This window comes from Desmodus rotundus, unplaced genomic scaffold (genome assembly GCF_022682495.2).
Source record: "Desmodus rotundus isolate HL8 unplaced genomic scaffold, HLdesRot8A.1 manual_scaffold_216, whole genome shotgun sequence".
Taxonomy (NCBI): Eukaryota; Metazoa; Chordata; class Mammalia; order Chiroptera; family Phyllostomidae; genus Desmodus; species Desmodus rotundus.
The window spans coordinates 30,562-45,243 of record NW_026527276.1 but is presented as its reverse complement, the minus strand read 5'-3'; the positions used below and the strand labels follow the sequence as shown (position 1 = coordinate 45,243).

Below are 14,682 nucleotides of genomic sequence, written 5' to 3'. Positions count from 1 at the left end.
CACCAGCAGCACAGTGAAGATGCAGAATATCTCCATCAGCCCTTCCTGCCCCTGCGTGGTTATCCCCCCCCTACTTCACCCCCACAGTCACTCATCTCTTTTCTGACCCTGTGGTTTTGTCACCCCTGCTCTTGATTTGCTTTTCCCTAAGAACTAAAGATGTTAGTTCACGTTTATTGACTGGCTCTTCAGCTGTCTTCTTTTGTGAAAAGTTTTGAGATCTTTTGTGTATGTTTTTAGAAGTTAGAATATGTTATTGAGTTGTTAGAGTTTTTTGTTTATTTTTTTAATTCTGTTTAATACAAGTCCTTTCTGAGATATACATGTTACAAATATTTTCTACCATTTGACTTTTTTTTTCTTTATTTTCCTTTCCTTTTGGGTTGAGAATTTTTATAAGAATTTATTTGACCCAAGTTGACAACATAAGCCAGGATTTCATTTTTTTTTTCTTTTTTCTTTTTTGGTCAATATTTCTTATTTATTTTCTTAGAAGGTAATTTTTCATAGTTTATTAATATATCATGTAAAACATTTCAGAAAATGAGCAGTTAACTATTTACAAATCCCATTCTTCCAGGAATTATGGGATTACCTTAATCAGTTTCAGTAAATATCACAGTTAAGCTCAGGAGAAAATGGTGCTGATTTATTGGTGAAGTTTTCCTCCCGTTAGCCTAATATATCTCTACACATCTCCAGAGAGACAGTATGTTTTAGTGGTCTCAGCCTTGGGCTCTGGAGTTCAGCTTGGGTTTGAATATTAGATCCTCCATTTATAAGATGTTTGACTTTGGACATGTTAGTTAGCATCTCAGGTAGCAGTTTCTTTATCTTCCAGGAGCTCCAGTAAGCATTTAAAGGGCTTTTAAGTTATACTTCACCTAATATTTTTGTAACAAGAGGGTTTTCAAGTTGCATATTCCATAAAATTGCCACAATCAAGTTCTGTCTGGCTCTGTTCGGTCTGTTCATTATTGCCTGTAACTTTTTAGTGTGATGAAATCAACCTTCACAGGGACAAATCTATCTGAATTTCGAGTGATGCTCTTAAGGTGTTCTCCAAGATCAGCCCAGAACCTGTAACCTCCTGAAGCACACACTGGACTGTAATGTATATGATGTCTTTTTATAACATCCTTAGCCAGCCGCTCAGTTCTGTCACAGTGATGCCGTGCAACACGAGGACATACTCCACATCTCCAGAATAGTGCTGTGGGTAGATGAATATATTCAAGTCACTCCCTGGCCAGTTGTCATCCATAATCTCTACACCTCGCCCATAACCTGGCACCTCCACTCCCGGCCATGTTTCCCTCAGGGAAAGTGGGAAGGCTCATTTTCTTAGTCTTTTTTAGAGAGCAAAGATTTGTAATTTTAAAGCCTAGTTTATCATAGTTTTCCTTTATGTTTTTGCTTTGTGTCTTATCTAATAAATCTTTACTTATCCCAGTGTTGCAAAGGTTTTCTTCTGTGTTCTCTTCAAGTTTTATAATTGCAGCTTTTGCATTTGGTCTGTGATGCACTTTGATTTTTGTTTTGGTGAGAGGTGGGGCTGATGTGCAGTTTCCCATGCATGCACACCCAGTTGTTCTAGCAGCAGCTGCTAAACAGACCTGCCCTTCCCTGTTGCATTGCCTTGGCATAACACGGTGTTATTTGAGGGGTTGCTTTCTTGAAAATGAAAGTTAACCCTTCGACTTCCACACCTTTCTAAAGTAGTTGGGATTCACCTTTGGGCAGCCTGATTCTGGATCCCACTGTGAGGATTTTGCTGAGGAGTTGTAGGGGGCAGATGGCTTCAGTTCCTTCGGCCTGATTTCCTACATAGTAATGGCATTTCTGTTTTCCTCTTCTGCTCTTACTAGAAACTGGCAAAGATTCCTGCCAATGGGCTTGGTGTGAACATGACCAGCCAGGATGGCTCTTCCCCACTGCACGTTGCTGCCCTGCATGGTCGGGTGGAACTCATCCCCCTCCTTTTGAAGCATGGTGCCAGTGTGGGTGCCAGAAACACAAACCAGGCTGTCCCACTCCACCTGGCCTGCCAACAAGGCCACTTTCAGGTATGGTTTGTCTCTCGGGCAGAGTGTTAGGATGCTTGCCTTCAGTTAGAACCTTACTTGGGAATGCAGCAGAGGGACAGGAGTTTGACAGCTGACCCAGAGCACCAGCCCCTTTCCTTCCTCCCAGCCCCGAGACTCAGAGGTACACATGGATAGACCACTCAACCATGGAGCACAGAATTTTGATGCTTCTGGTGGCAGAGCCAACTCCCTCCCACTGCCAGTCACACGAGGGTGGCACAGAGGCTGTCATTTTGATACTGGCCCCAGAGGGCTCTCTCTGGTGCTTGGGGGTTGGTCATCAAGGGCTCTGGCTGCCTGCCAGCACCTGATTGTTTCCACAACCCTTGGTCTGTGTCAAACAGGTTGGTGCCTCGTAGAGTATAGCCCTGTAGAGGGTGCCAAGAGAGAACTGTGGCTGATTGCCCTGAGCAAAGTCCCCTTTTCCATTTTGAAAGTTATCTACATTCTACATTTTTTCATTTTCCCTTAGTAGTTCTAATGTAAATAAGCTTTCTGAAGTCAGGAACCATATTTCAGGGCTCCTAACACCTCACATAGTACTTCAAGCATCAGTTTCCTCATCTGTAAAACTGGAGTTATAATTCCAGCTCTCTGTGGACTAGATCAAATGATTAAATGAAAAAAAAGAACAAGAAAAAAAAAAGAAAGCAAGCGCCTGGCACATGGTCCACCCTCAGCAAATATTAACTGCCCACCCCCCAGGCCCTTTCGGCTGGTCTGCTTTCTCCTGAGGTCAGACCTGTGTGTAAAGAGCCTTCTAGATAAACTTAGAGAAAAATCAAAAGGATACCAAGTTAGAGAATTTCTCCCTGCCAATTTTTTAAATTTTATTTATTTATTTTTAGAGAGAGGGGAAGGAAGAAAGAGAGGGAGAGAAACATCAATGTGTGCTTTCTTCTTGCATGCCCCCTACTGGGGACCTGGCCTGCAACCCAGGCATTTGCCCTGACTGGGAATTGAACAGGTTACCCTTTGGCTCACAGGCCGATGCTCAGTCCACTGAGCCACACCAGCTAGGGCTCTCCCTGCCAACTTTAACTAAGGTTGAAAATTATCCCTCTCTTGGCTAGGTGGTGAAGTATCTATTAGATTCCAACGCAAAACCCGATGAAAAGGATCTAAGTGGAAGCACTCCCCTCCTTTATGCCTGCTCCAGTGGCCACCATGAAGTTGCAGCACTATTGCTACAGGTAAGGGCCCCCACAGCCCTTGGAGCTGCAGACACTGGTCAGTGATGGGCATCTCATCAGGTGGCGAGCCCCTGGCAACAAACTGGAGATGGCTGGGGCCCGCCCATGGCTTTGCATTGCCCCTGGGGAGAGGAGTTCTGCGTGAGAATTCCATGTGGGGATTCTCAAGTGGGAAGTGGGTCTCAGGGTCCATGCTGCCCCTGGGAGGCTGAGTAAAGGACCAACACTGCTTTTGCAAAGGTTTGCATCTTGCCTCGTTTACCTGCAGGGTAGATTGAATTGTACAAGGCTAAGTCGAACTCTTACCTTTAATGTCAGCTGAATGTCCTTTGTCACTTTTTTTGTCTCTTGATAAAGGTTATATGTGTTGAACAAAGAATTTAAAGCAGGGGAAAACCCAACTTGCCTATCATAACCCTATTACTCAGAGGCAGCTCATGTTGGTGCACTGTAAAAAGTGCATAATTTAGATCAATATTGGTTTCCATCTTGCCTATTTTCACTTAAGGTACAAAATTTTTTATTAAAACCTTAATTTTTATGGAGGAAATTTAATTTCCACTTTATTTTATTAACGTTTTCTTTTTTTTTGATTTTTAAGAATTGTTACTCTATTACAGTTGTCCCAATTTTTCCCCCTTTGCCCTCCTCTGCTCAGCTTGCTCCCCACTCCCACAGTCAATCCCCACTCGTTGTCCATGTCCATGGGTCATTCATACGTGTTCTTTAGTCCTTTCCCCTTTTTTTTTTAAATATATTTATTGATTATGCTATTGCATTTGTCCCATTTGCCCCCCTTCACTCCACTCCATCCTGCCCACCCCCTCCCACCCACATTCCCCCCCTATAGTTCATGTCCATGGGTCATACATATAAGTTCTTTGGCTACTACATTTCCTATACTATTCTTACCCTCCCCCTGTCTATTTTCTACCTACCATTTATGCTACTGATTCTCTGTACCTTTCCCCCCTCTCTCCCCCTCCCCTGTTGATAACCCTCCATGTGATCTCCATTTCTGTGGTTCTGTTCCTGTTCTAGTTGTTTGCTTAGTTTAATTTTGTTTTTGTTTTTTAAGTTCCGTCGTTGATAGCTATGAATTTGTTGTCATTTTACTGTTCGCATATTTGATCATCTTCTTTTTCTTAGATAAGTCCCTTTAACATTTCATGTAATAAGGGCTTGGTGATGATGAACTCCTTTAACTTGACCTTATCTGAGAAGCACTTTATCTGCCCTTCCATTCTAAATAAAAGCTTTGCTAGATAGAGTAACCTTGGATATAGGTCCTTGCTTTTCATGACATTGAATACTTCTTTTCAGCCCCTTCTTGCCTGCAAGGTTTCTTTTGAGAAATCAGCTGACAGTCTGATAGGAACTCCTGGATGTAACTGTCTCCTTTTCTCTTGCAGATTCTCTTTATTTTTAATCTTGGGAAATGTGATTGTGATGTGCCTTGGCATGTGCTTCCTTGGGTCTAAGTTCTTTGGGATTCTCTGAGCTTCCTGGACTTCCTGGAAGTCTATTTCCTTTGCCAGATTGGAGAAGTTCTCCTTCATTATTTTTTCAAATAGGTTTTCAATTTCTTGTTCTTCTTCTTCTGGCACCCCTATGATTGGGACGTTGGAATGTTTAAAGTTTTCTCGGAGGTTCCTAAGCCTCTCCTCATTTTTCTTAATTCTTGTTTCTTCATTCTGTTCTGGTTGAATGTGCATTTTTTCCTCCTGGTCCAAATTGTTGATTTGAGTCCCGGCTTCCTTCCTGTCACTGTTGGTTCCCTGTACCTTTTCCTTTATTTCACTTTGCATAGCCTTCACTTTTCCCTCTATTTTGCGATCATACTCAACCATTTCTGTGAACATCCTGATTACCAGTGTTTTGAACTCTGCATCTGATAGGTTGGCTATCTCTTTACCCCTTAGTTCTGTTTTTGAAGCTTTGATCTGTTCTTTCATTTGGGCTATGTTTTTTTTTTGTCTCCTTGTGCCTGTTATGTTGTAAGAGGCAGAGCCTTAGGTATTCCCCAGGGCAGGGCAACCCACATGGCTGCATTGTGGCTCTATGTGTAGGGGAGGGGTCAGAGGGGGAACAATACGGCTTGCTCACCTCTCGTTTGGCTTTGAGTCACATCTCCCCACTACCCACAAGCAAATTAGGCCCTTCTGGTGCTGTTTCCCGGGTGGATGGGTGTGTTTACCTTCTAGGATCTGTGGGTCTCTGCAGGGAACTTTCCTGTGAGACTGGGAGTTTCTCCCGCCACCGCAACCCCCATAGGTTTTTACAGCCAGAGTTTTTGAGGTTTTCTTTCCCTGTGCTAGAACCCTGGGTTGCGCAGTCTGTCTTGCTCCCCAGTTGTTCCTCCCAGTTTATCTGCTTGCAAATGTGGGACTGCCTGATCTGCCAGCTGCCACCTCACCCCATCCCAGTCTGCCAGCTGCAGCCTTGCCAGGCATCCTCTCCGCTCCTCCTACCTGTCTAGATGAATGTTTCTTCTTTCACTCCTTGGTTGTTGGACTTCCATACAGTTAGATTTTCTGGCAGTTCTGGTGGTTGTTTTTAAATTTGTTTTTGTCCTTCTTTCGGTTGCACAAGGAAGCAAAGTATATCTACCTACACCTCCATCTTGGTCAGAAGTCTCCATGTCTCTCATTCTATTTTGCTCAGTTTATTTTGTTCATTAGATTCCTCTTGTAGGGGAGATCATATGGTATTTGTCTTTCACTGACTGGTTTATTTCACTTAGCATAATACTCTCCAGTTCCATCCATGCTGGTGCAAAGGTAGGAGTTCCTTCTTTCTTTCTGCTTCATAGTAGTATTGCATTGTGTTAATGTACCACAGTTTTTTTATCCATTCATCTACTGATGGGCACTTAGGCTGTTTCCAGCACTTGGCTATTCTATATAGCACTGCTATAAACATAGGGATGCCTACGTTCTTTTGAATTGGTGTTTTGGGACCCTTAGGTCATATTCCCAGCAGTGGAATTGCTGGGACAGAAGGCAGTTCCATTTTTAGTTTCTTGAGGAAATTCTGTACTGTTTTCCACAGTGGCTGCACCACTCTGCATTCCCACCGACAGTGCACTAGGGTTCCCTTTTCTTCACATCCTCGTCAGCACTCGTTGTTTGTTGATTTATTAATAACAGCCATTCTGACAAATGTGAGGTGATATCTCATTGGGGTTTTAATTTGCATCTCTCTGATGGCTAGTGATGCTGAGCATCCTTTCTTGTGTCTAGGGGCCCTCTGTATGTCCTCCTTGGAGAAGTATCTGTTCAGGTCCTTGCCCTTTTTTTATTTGGATTGTTTGTCTTCCTGGCATTGAATCATATGAGTTTTTTATATATAGCGTCCAGCAGAAGTAATGCCTGCTTGAATGTGTTGGTAGGGTAGGAATATGGGTATAATGATTTTAGTTTTAATTTGAACATTTCACCTAAAATGTCATATGGTATGCTTGCATGTAATAGTTATGTTGCAGGATTACATGCTTATGATTTTGTAATAAAAGATTTTGTAATAAACAGGGCCATTATTTGTGCCAGACCTTGTATTTTGGAGATTAAACCCTTGTGTGAGGTATTGTTGGCAAATACGGTCGGTTCCCTTTTCCTTTTGATGATGGTTTCTTTAGTAGCCGTGCAGAAGCTTTTTAATTTGATGTAGTCCAATTTGTTTGTTTTTTCCTTTATTTCCCTTCCTGTAGGAGATATATCAACAAAAATATTGCTACCTGGGAGATCTGAAATTTTACTGCCTGTGTTTTCTGCTAGGACTTCTATGGTCTCACGACTTATACTTAAGTCCTTTATCCATTTTGATTTTATCCTGGTATACGGTGTACATTGGTAGTCTAGTTTCATTTTCTTCCATGTACCAGTTCAGTTCCCCAACACCATTTATTGAAGAGGCCATCTTTATTCCACTGTATGCTCATGCCCCCTTTGTCAAATATTAATTGACTAGAGAGACATGGGTTTATTTCTGGACTCTCTATTTTGCTCCACTGATCTATGTGTCGTTCTTATGCCAGTACCAGACTGTGTTGATTGCAGTGGCCTTGTAATAACAGTTTAATATCAGGTATTGTGATCCCTTCAACTTTGCTCTTCTTTCTCAAGATTGCTGAGGCTACTTGGGGTCTTCTTTGGTTCCATATAAATTTTAGGGGCATTTGTTCTAGACCAGTGAAATATGACATTGATATTTTAATAAGGATTATGTTGAGGAGAGAACTAAGATGGCGGCGTAAGTAGACACACTGCGCCTCCTAGCACAACCAGAACTGACAGAAAATCGAACAGCAAGGAAGTCCACACCAAGGAAATAAAAAATAAACATTCATCCAGACCGGTAGGAGGGGCAGAGACGGCACTGGGGCGGAGAGGACTTGTGTGGCTGTGGCGGGACCGAGACTGGCGGAGTGTGGGACGAACGGGGCAGGCAGTCTGACCACTAGCAGACCCTGCGGCCCCACATTCGCACACAGATAAACCAAGAGGGCCAGACTCAGAGTAGCAGAGAACGGGGCAGGCAGAGCAGTGGGTAGCACCCCGCGGCCCCATATTCACGCACAGATAAACCGGACAAAAGGCGGGGAGCGAAGCAGACCTCGCAACCCAGGGCTCCAGCTCGGGAAAATAAAGCCTCAAACCTCTGATTGAAAACGCCGGTGGGGGTTGGAGGTGGCAGCAGGAGAGACTCCCAGCCTCACGGGAGAGGTCGTTGGAGAGACCCACAGGGGCCTACAGCATGCACAAGCCCACCCACTCGGAAACCAGCACCAAAGGGGCCCAGTTTGATTGTGGGTAGCACAGCAAGTGAGTGAAATCTGGTGGAGAGTGGAGCGGGCGCCATTACTCCCTCTCGGCCCCTCCCCCATGGACAGCATCACAGAGCAGTGACCAGCGTTACCCCGCCCTGGTGAACACCTAAGGCTCCGCCCCTTAAAGTAACAGACGCCAAGACAAAAAGAAAAAAAAATGGCCCAAATGACAGAACACTTCAAAGCTCCAGAAAAAATACAACTAAGCGAGGAAGAGATAGCCAACCTATTGGATGCACAGTTCAAAACACTGGTTATCAAGATGCTCACAGAATTGGTTGCATCTGTTCAAAAACCAGATGAGGAGAACCAAGATGGCGGCGTAGGTAGACACACTGCGCCTCCTCGCACAACCAGAACTGACAGAGAATTGAACAGCAAGGGGGACCAACACCAAGGAAATAGAAAATAAACATTCATCCAGACTGGTAGGAGGGGCGGAGACAGGCACTGGGGTGGAGAGGACTCGCGTGGCTGTGGCGGGACTGAGACTGGCGGAGTGTGGGACAAATGGCACAGGCAGTCTAAGCACTAGCAGACCCTGCGGCCCCACATTTGCACAGATAAACCGAGAGGGCCGGACTCAGAGTGGCAGAGAACGGGGCAGGCAGAGCAGCAGGTAGCACCCCGCGGCACCACATTCGCCCACAGATAAACCGGACGAAGGGCGGGGAGCGAAGCAGACCGCGTAACCCAGGGCTCCAGCTCAGGGAAATAAAGCCTCAAACCTCTGATTGAAAACTCCCGTGGGGGTTGGGGCGGCAGCAGGAGAGACTCCCAGCCTCACAGGAGAGGTGGTTGGAGAGACCCACAGGGGCCTAGAGTGTGCACAGGCCCACTTACTCGGGAACCAGCACCAGAGTGGCCCAGTTTGATTGTGGGTAGCGGAGTGAAAGATTGAAAGCCGGAGGACAGTGAGGCCGGTGCCATTGCTCCCGCTCGGCCCCTCCCCCACGTACAGCATCACAGCGCTGCGACCAGCATTACCCCGCCCTGGTGAACACCTAAGGCTCCGCCCCTTAAAGTAACAGACGCACCAAGACAAAAAAAAATGGCCCAAATGACAGAACACTTCAAAGCTCCAGAAAAAATACAACTAAGCGACGAAGAGATAGCCAACCTATCGGATGCACAGTTCAAAGCACTGGTTATCAATATGCTCACAGACTTGGTTGAATCTATTCGAAAAACAGATGAAAAAATGAAGCCTATGCTAAGAGAAACAAAGGAAAATGTACAGGGAACCAATAGTAATGAGAAGGAAACTGGGACTCAAATCAATGGTGTGGACCAGAAGGAAGAAACAAACATCCAACCAGAAAAGAATGAAGAAACAAGAACTTGGAAAAATGAGGAGAGGCTTAGGAACCTCCCGGACGCCTTGAAACGTTCAAACATCCGAATTATAGGGGTGCCAGAAGGAGAAGAGGAAGAACAAAAAATTGAAAACTTATTTGAACAAATAATGAAGGAGAACTTCCCTAATCTGGCAAAGGAAATAGACTTCCGGGAAGTCCAGGAAGCTCAGAGAGTCCCAAAGAAGCTGGACCCAAGGAGGAACACGCCAAGGCACATCATAATTATATTACCCAAGATTAAATGCAAGGACCTACATCCAAGATTACTGTATCCAGCAAAGCTATCACTTAGAATGGAAGGGAAGATAAAGTGCTTCTCAGATAAGGTCAAGTTAAAGAAGTTCATCATCACCAAGCCCTTATTATATGAAATGTTAAAGGGAGTTACCTAAGAAAAAGAAGATCAAAAATAGGAACAGTAAAAATGACAGCAAACTCACAGTTATTAACGGCCACACATAAAACAAAAACGAGAGCAAACTAGGCAAACAACTAGAACATGAGGGTTGTCATTAAGGGAGTGGGAGGGGGAGAGGGGGGGAAAGGTACAGAGAATAAGTAGCATAGATGATAGGTGGAAAATAGACAGGGGAAGGGTAAAAATAGTGTAGGAAATGTAGAAGCCAAAGAACTTATAAGTATGACCTATGGACATGAACTATAGGGGGGGAATGTGGGAGGGAGGGGGGTGGGCAGGATGGAGTGGAGTGGGGGGGGGAAATGGGACAACTGTAATAGCATAATCAATAAATATATTTAAAAAAAAAAAAAAAACCAGATGAAAAAATGAAGCCTATGCTAAGAGAAACAAAGGAAAATGTACAGGGAACCAATAGTGATGCGAAGGAAACTGGGACTCAAATCAACGGTGTGGAATAGAAGGAAGAAAGAAACATCCAACCAGAAAAGAATGAAGAAACAAGAATTCGGAAAAAGGAGGAGAGGTTTAGGAACCTCCAGGACACCTTGAAATCATCCAACATCCGAATTATAGGGGTGCCAGAAGGAGAAGAGGAAGAACAAAAAATTGAAAACTTATTTGAACAAATAATGAAGGAGAACTTCCCTAATCTGGCAAAGGAAATAGACTTCCAGGAAGTCCAGGAAGCTCAGAGAGTCCCAAAGAAGCTGGACCCAAGGAGGAACACACCAAGGCACATCATAATTACATTACCCAAGATTAAACGCAAGGGCCTACATCCAAGATTACTGTATCCAGCAAAGCTATCATTTAGAATGGAAGGGAAGATAAAGTGCTTCTCAGATAAGGTCAAGTTAAAGGAGTTCATCATCACCAAGCCCTTATTATATGAAATGTTAAAGGGAGTTACCTAAGAAAAAGAAGATCAAAAATATGAACAGTAAAAATGACAGCAAACTCACAGTTATTAACGACCACACCTAAAACAAAAACAAGAGTAAACTAGGCAAACAACTAGAACAGGAACAGAACCATAGAGATGGAGATCACATGGAGGGTTGTCAATAGGGGAGTGGGAGGGGGAGAGGGGGGAAAAGGTACAGAGAATAAGTAGCATAGATGTATAGGTGGAAAATAGACAGGGGGAGGGTAAGAATAGTGTAGGAAATGTAGAAGCCAAAGAACTTATAAGTATGACCCATGGACATGAACTATAGGGGGGGGGGAATGTGGGAGGGAGGGGGTGGGCAGGATAGAGTGGAGTGGGGGGGGTATGGGACAACTGTAATAGCATAATCAATAAATATATTTTTAAAAAAAGGATTATGTTGAATCTATAGATTGCTTTGGGTAGTATGGATATTAAAAACTTCAATTTTTAATTGTTGCATAACCAAAGATGTACAATATAGTGTTTGTTTAAATGTTCTTGCTCTATACATTTAGGTGACTTCTGTTCCTTTCTGCCATAATGATAAATGCTGCATAAATATCTCTGTACATAAATCTTTTCCTCAATATTACTTTAATGCCAACATTTTAAGACAAATTTCAGAAATACTGAAAAGTTGAAAGAATTTTATAGTGAACACCCATCTAGATTCTGCATTAATGGCCTTTAGCATTCCTTTTGATTGTATTGTCTCTGTTTCTAGCATGGGGCCTCCATTAACATCTCTAACAACAAGGGCAACACAGCGCTGCACGAGGCTGTGATAGAAAAGCACGTCTTCGTCGTGGAGCTTCTGCTTCTTCACGGGGCATCAGTTCAGCTCTTAAACAAGAGGCAGTGTACAGCTATAGACTGTGCTGAGCAGGTAAGTGGGAGGGCATTCCAAGCTCCCTCACAGCTTGCTTCAGATAACACTTATATTTAAGCCAGATCTGAAATAGCACCAGCCAGACCATTGAATTGCTGTCCCTGCCATCTGCCAGAGTGGCTGAACACCTGGTCCTCGGTCACCTGGTCAGACGTGGGCTGCTCGGAAGCCAGGAGTCAGTCCTTTGGGGGCAGTTTTCAAAGATCCGAGGAGAGGCACTGGCCACCAGCTACTGGTCTGAGGTCCTAGTCTGGCCAGCAGTCAGGTCCTCACAGGGAAATAGCACGCTGAGACAGCGCCCTGCTTTCATGTCCTTGCACTGAGAATACATCTGTGGTCTGGGCAGCACAATGGAGAAAGTTTGTTCAGTGGTCACTTTAAACCCCCTGAGTTTTGCATGGAGAATTGTGACGACCAGTGCACGCTTGCCATGGAGGCATGGTGAGGAATGAGTCTTTCTCCTGGGGGGAAGGCAGCTCTTTACTGTTCCTGTTTTCATACTGAATCTTTATCTAGTTTTCTACTCAAGGTAGACAACTAGTGAGCTGCTAAATGATACTACTGACATGTTAAAGTTACCATAAAGCCAGCCTACTCATAGGCTTATTGTATTAATTTTTAAGTTTCAGACATTTCTTGACAGTATTCAGATATTTTAAGTTTTCATTTTAACACTTTCTCAAATGATATTGGTGAATGTTTTTATTGAGTACTTACTATGTGCTGTGTCCTCGATAACCTCAAGGTAACTTTAAAATTATAGATCCTATTACTGTCAACCTAATTGCACAGACCAATGAAATGCCTGGGCTAGAGTACCTAGCAGAGAGCAGAGCCAGGCTCCAAATACAGGGCTACTCTTGACCAGTAGGCTTTTTGGCCTCAAAGTTGTATCTGTAGTTGCTTCTTAGCCCTTCTGTCCATCTACACTAATATTGATACTTAGATCAAAAATAAGCAACTATCTGCTGAAAAAGAATAAAAAATATTACTATTAATTTTTCCCTTTCAAATTGTAGAATTCAAAGATAATGGAATTACTTCAGGTAGTACCAAGCTGTGTGGCCACATTAGATGATGTTGGTGAAACAGACCACAAGGAATACGTTACTGTTAAGATCAGGAAAAAATGTAAGAATTTATATACTTTCTGTAATTCTCAACTTGGGTTTATTTGGAAGTTCACAAGTTGTTGCTGGTTTTCATTTAATTGTGAATATAAAATGTCATTAGTCACGACTAGGGGTGGGATGAGGCACCAAAGAAATGTACATTACATCCTAATTTATCGGGTACTTTGATACTGGAATTCTGGTTGGTTGTGATGACATCTCTCAGCATTACCTTCAAGGTGAAATTACTTCCACTCACCCACTGGGGAGGAGGAGCAGGCTCTGGTAGTTCTCTCCTGACTCATGTTCCAAAGCCAGCCCCGTTTCTAAGTGTTTTCTGAACTTCAGGGTAAATCCTATCTTTAAATAATTTTTTTGGTTGATGTGAATTAGAACAGTATTTGCCAAACAGGTAGGCCTCAGTATTTTCAAGTTGTTATAGTTTAGATGGGGGCCTTGTTTTGATGTGTGTGTGTGCGTGAGTTTTTGTTGTTGTTATTGTTGTTTTTTAATTTTAGAGAATGGGGAAAGGAAGGAGAAAGAGGGAGAGAAACAGATCAGTTGCCTCACACACGCACACCTCCAACTGGGAACCTGGCCTACATCCTAGGCCAGCAACCTTTCAGTCTGGGCCAGAGCTCAATCCACTGAGCCACACCAGCCAGGACTTGTTTTGCTTTTTAAATTACAATATGAGTCTGCACTGCAGTAATGTGAATGAACCCATGCACATATCTGGATAATCCTTAGGCTATCTCACTATCATTGGCTGGGAATATCAGTGTATTAAGGATTTTTCTTTGTTTCATGGGAGTTCAGACAGTAATAGATAAATATGTTTCTTTAAACAAATGCAGTACTGTATTTTCAAAATTTTGCTGAAGTAATAAAATTGAAAAGTTGTATCTATGCCATAATTTTAAAACAATTCTTAAACTATTTTGGAAATTTTCAGATGTTTATCCTTTTCTCTACAGGGAATTCAAAAATGTATAATCTACAAGATGAACCTTTTACAAGACAGTTTTACTTTGTCTGCTCAGTTGGTCAGTTTAAGTGAGTATAAAATTTGAGTTGATTCAATGCTTTTGACCCTACCTTTTTACTGAAAACAAAAGCAAGAGTATATGCAGCTTGAATGGGTTGTAGACAAATCTGCTCTCATCAAATGCTGCCACCTTGTGGCCAACCAGTGTTTTGCACTGCTATCCCAAACTCTAAATTAATTTGTTTGGGGTTTTAGGGGAAGGACTTCAAGAGAGATTATGGCAAGAGATAAAAGTGTCCCTAATTTTACTGAAGATTCTTTGCATGAAGTGAGTTATTAAACGCTGGATTATAATTATATGTTTTAAAGCTTGGCTTTTTCAAAACTAATCCAAGGTAAACACATTTCTCATTTCATTATTCCCTTCACTGTAAGAGTTAATAACTATTAAAACAAGCTCTTCAGTGGGATGGTCGAGAGTATAGACTTCATTCACCATTATACAGGGTCCGGCACAAATGACACTCCTTTTTATTGCAAAATCTTTTATTACAAAATCATAAGCATGTAATTCTCTAACATAATATCACACTCAAGCATCCCATATGACATTTTAGGTGAAATGTTCAAATTAAAACTATAAATTATTACACCCATATTCTCACCCTACCAATCACACTCAAGCAGGCATTACTTCTTGTGGACCCTGTATTTAACAACACATTTCTGAGCTGAGAAAGGAAAGTGAGTAAAAAGTGGAAAATAGTCATATGCATGGAAAGACACTGCAGTTCGTGGCGTGTGTACTTGGTGAAATATCTCAAATTTCACTAAGCAAATTAGCTAATTTGTTAATCATTAATGTCAGGAAGAAA

General features: G+C 42.8%; 1 protein-coding gene across 11 annotated transcripts in view; it reads left to right on the top strand.

Annotated features, from left to right (window-relative positions):
• LOC112300679 (ankyrin repeat domain-containing protein 27) overlaps positions 1 to 14,682 on the top strand; it is a 70,937-nt gene that overhangs the window by 52,237 nt on the left and 4,018 nt on the right. For 5 of the 11 annotated variants that reach the window (XM_045191950.2, XM_045191956.2, XM_045191953.2 and 2 more), the window contains 4 exons: positions 1,869 to 2,066; positions 3,161 to 3,280; positions 11,543 to 11,704; positions 12,727 to 12,838. In XM_045191950.2, coding sequence (XP_045047885.1) covers positions 1,869 to 2,066; positions 3,161 to 3,280; positions 11,543 to 11,704; positions 12,727 to 12,838 — 592 coding nt within the window. Of the gene's footprint in view, positions 1 to 1,868; positions 2,067 to 3,160; positions 3,281 to 11,542; positions 11,705 to 12,726; positions 12,839 to 13,796; positions 13,876 to 14,062; positions 14,136 to 14,682 lie in introns of all 11 variants that reach the window. The other 6 variants (XM_024555966.3, XM_024555968.4, XM_045191952.2 and 3 more) reach the window with 4 other exon arrangements.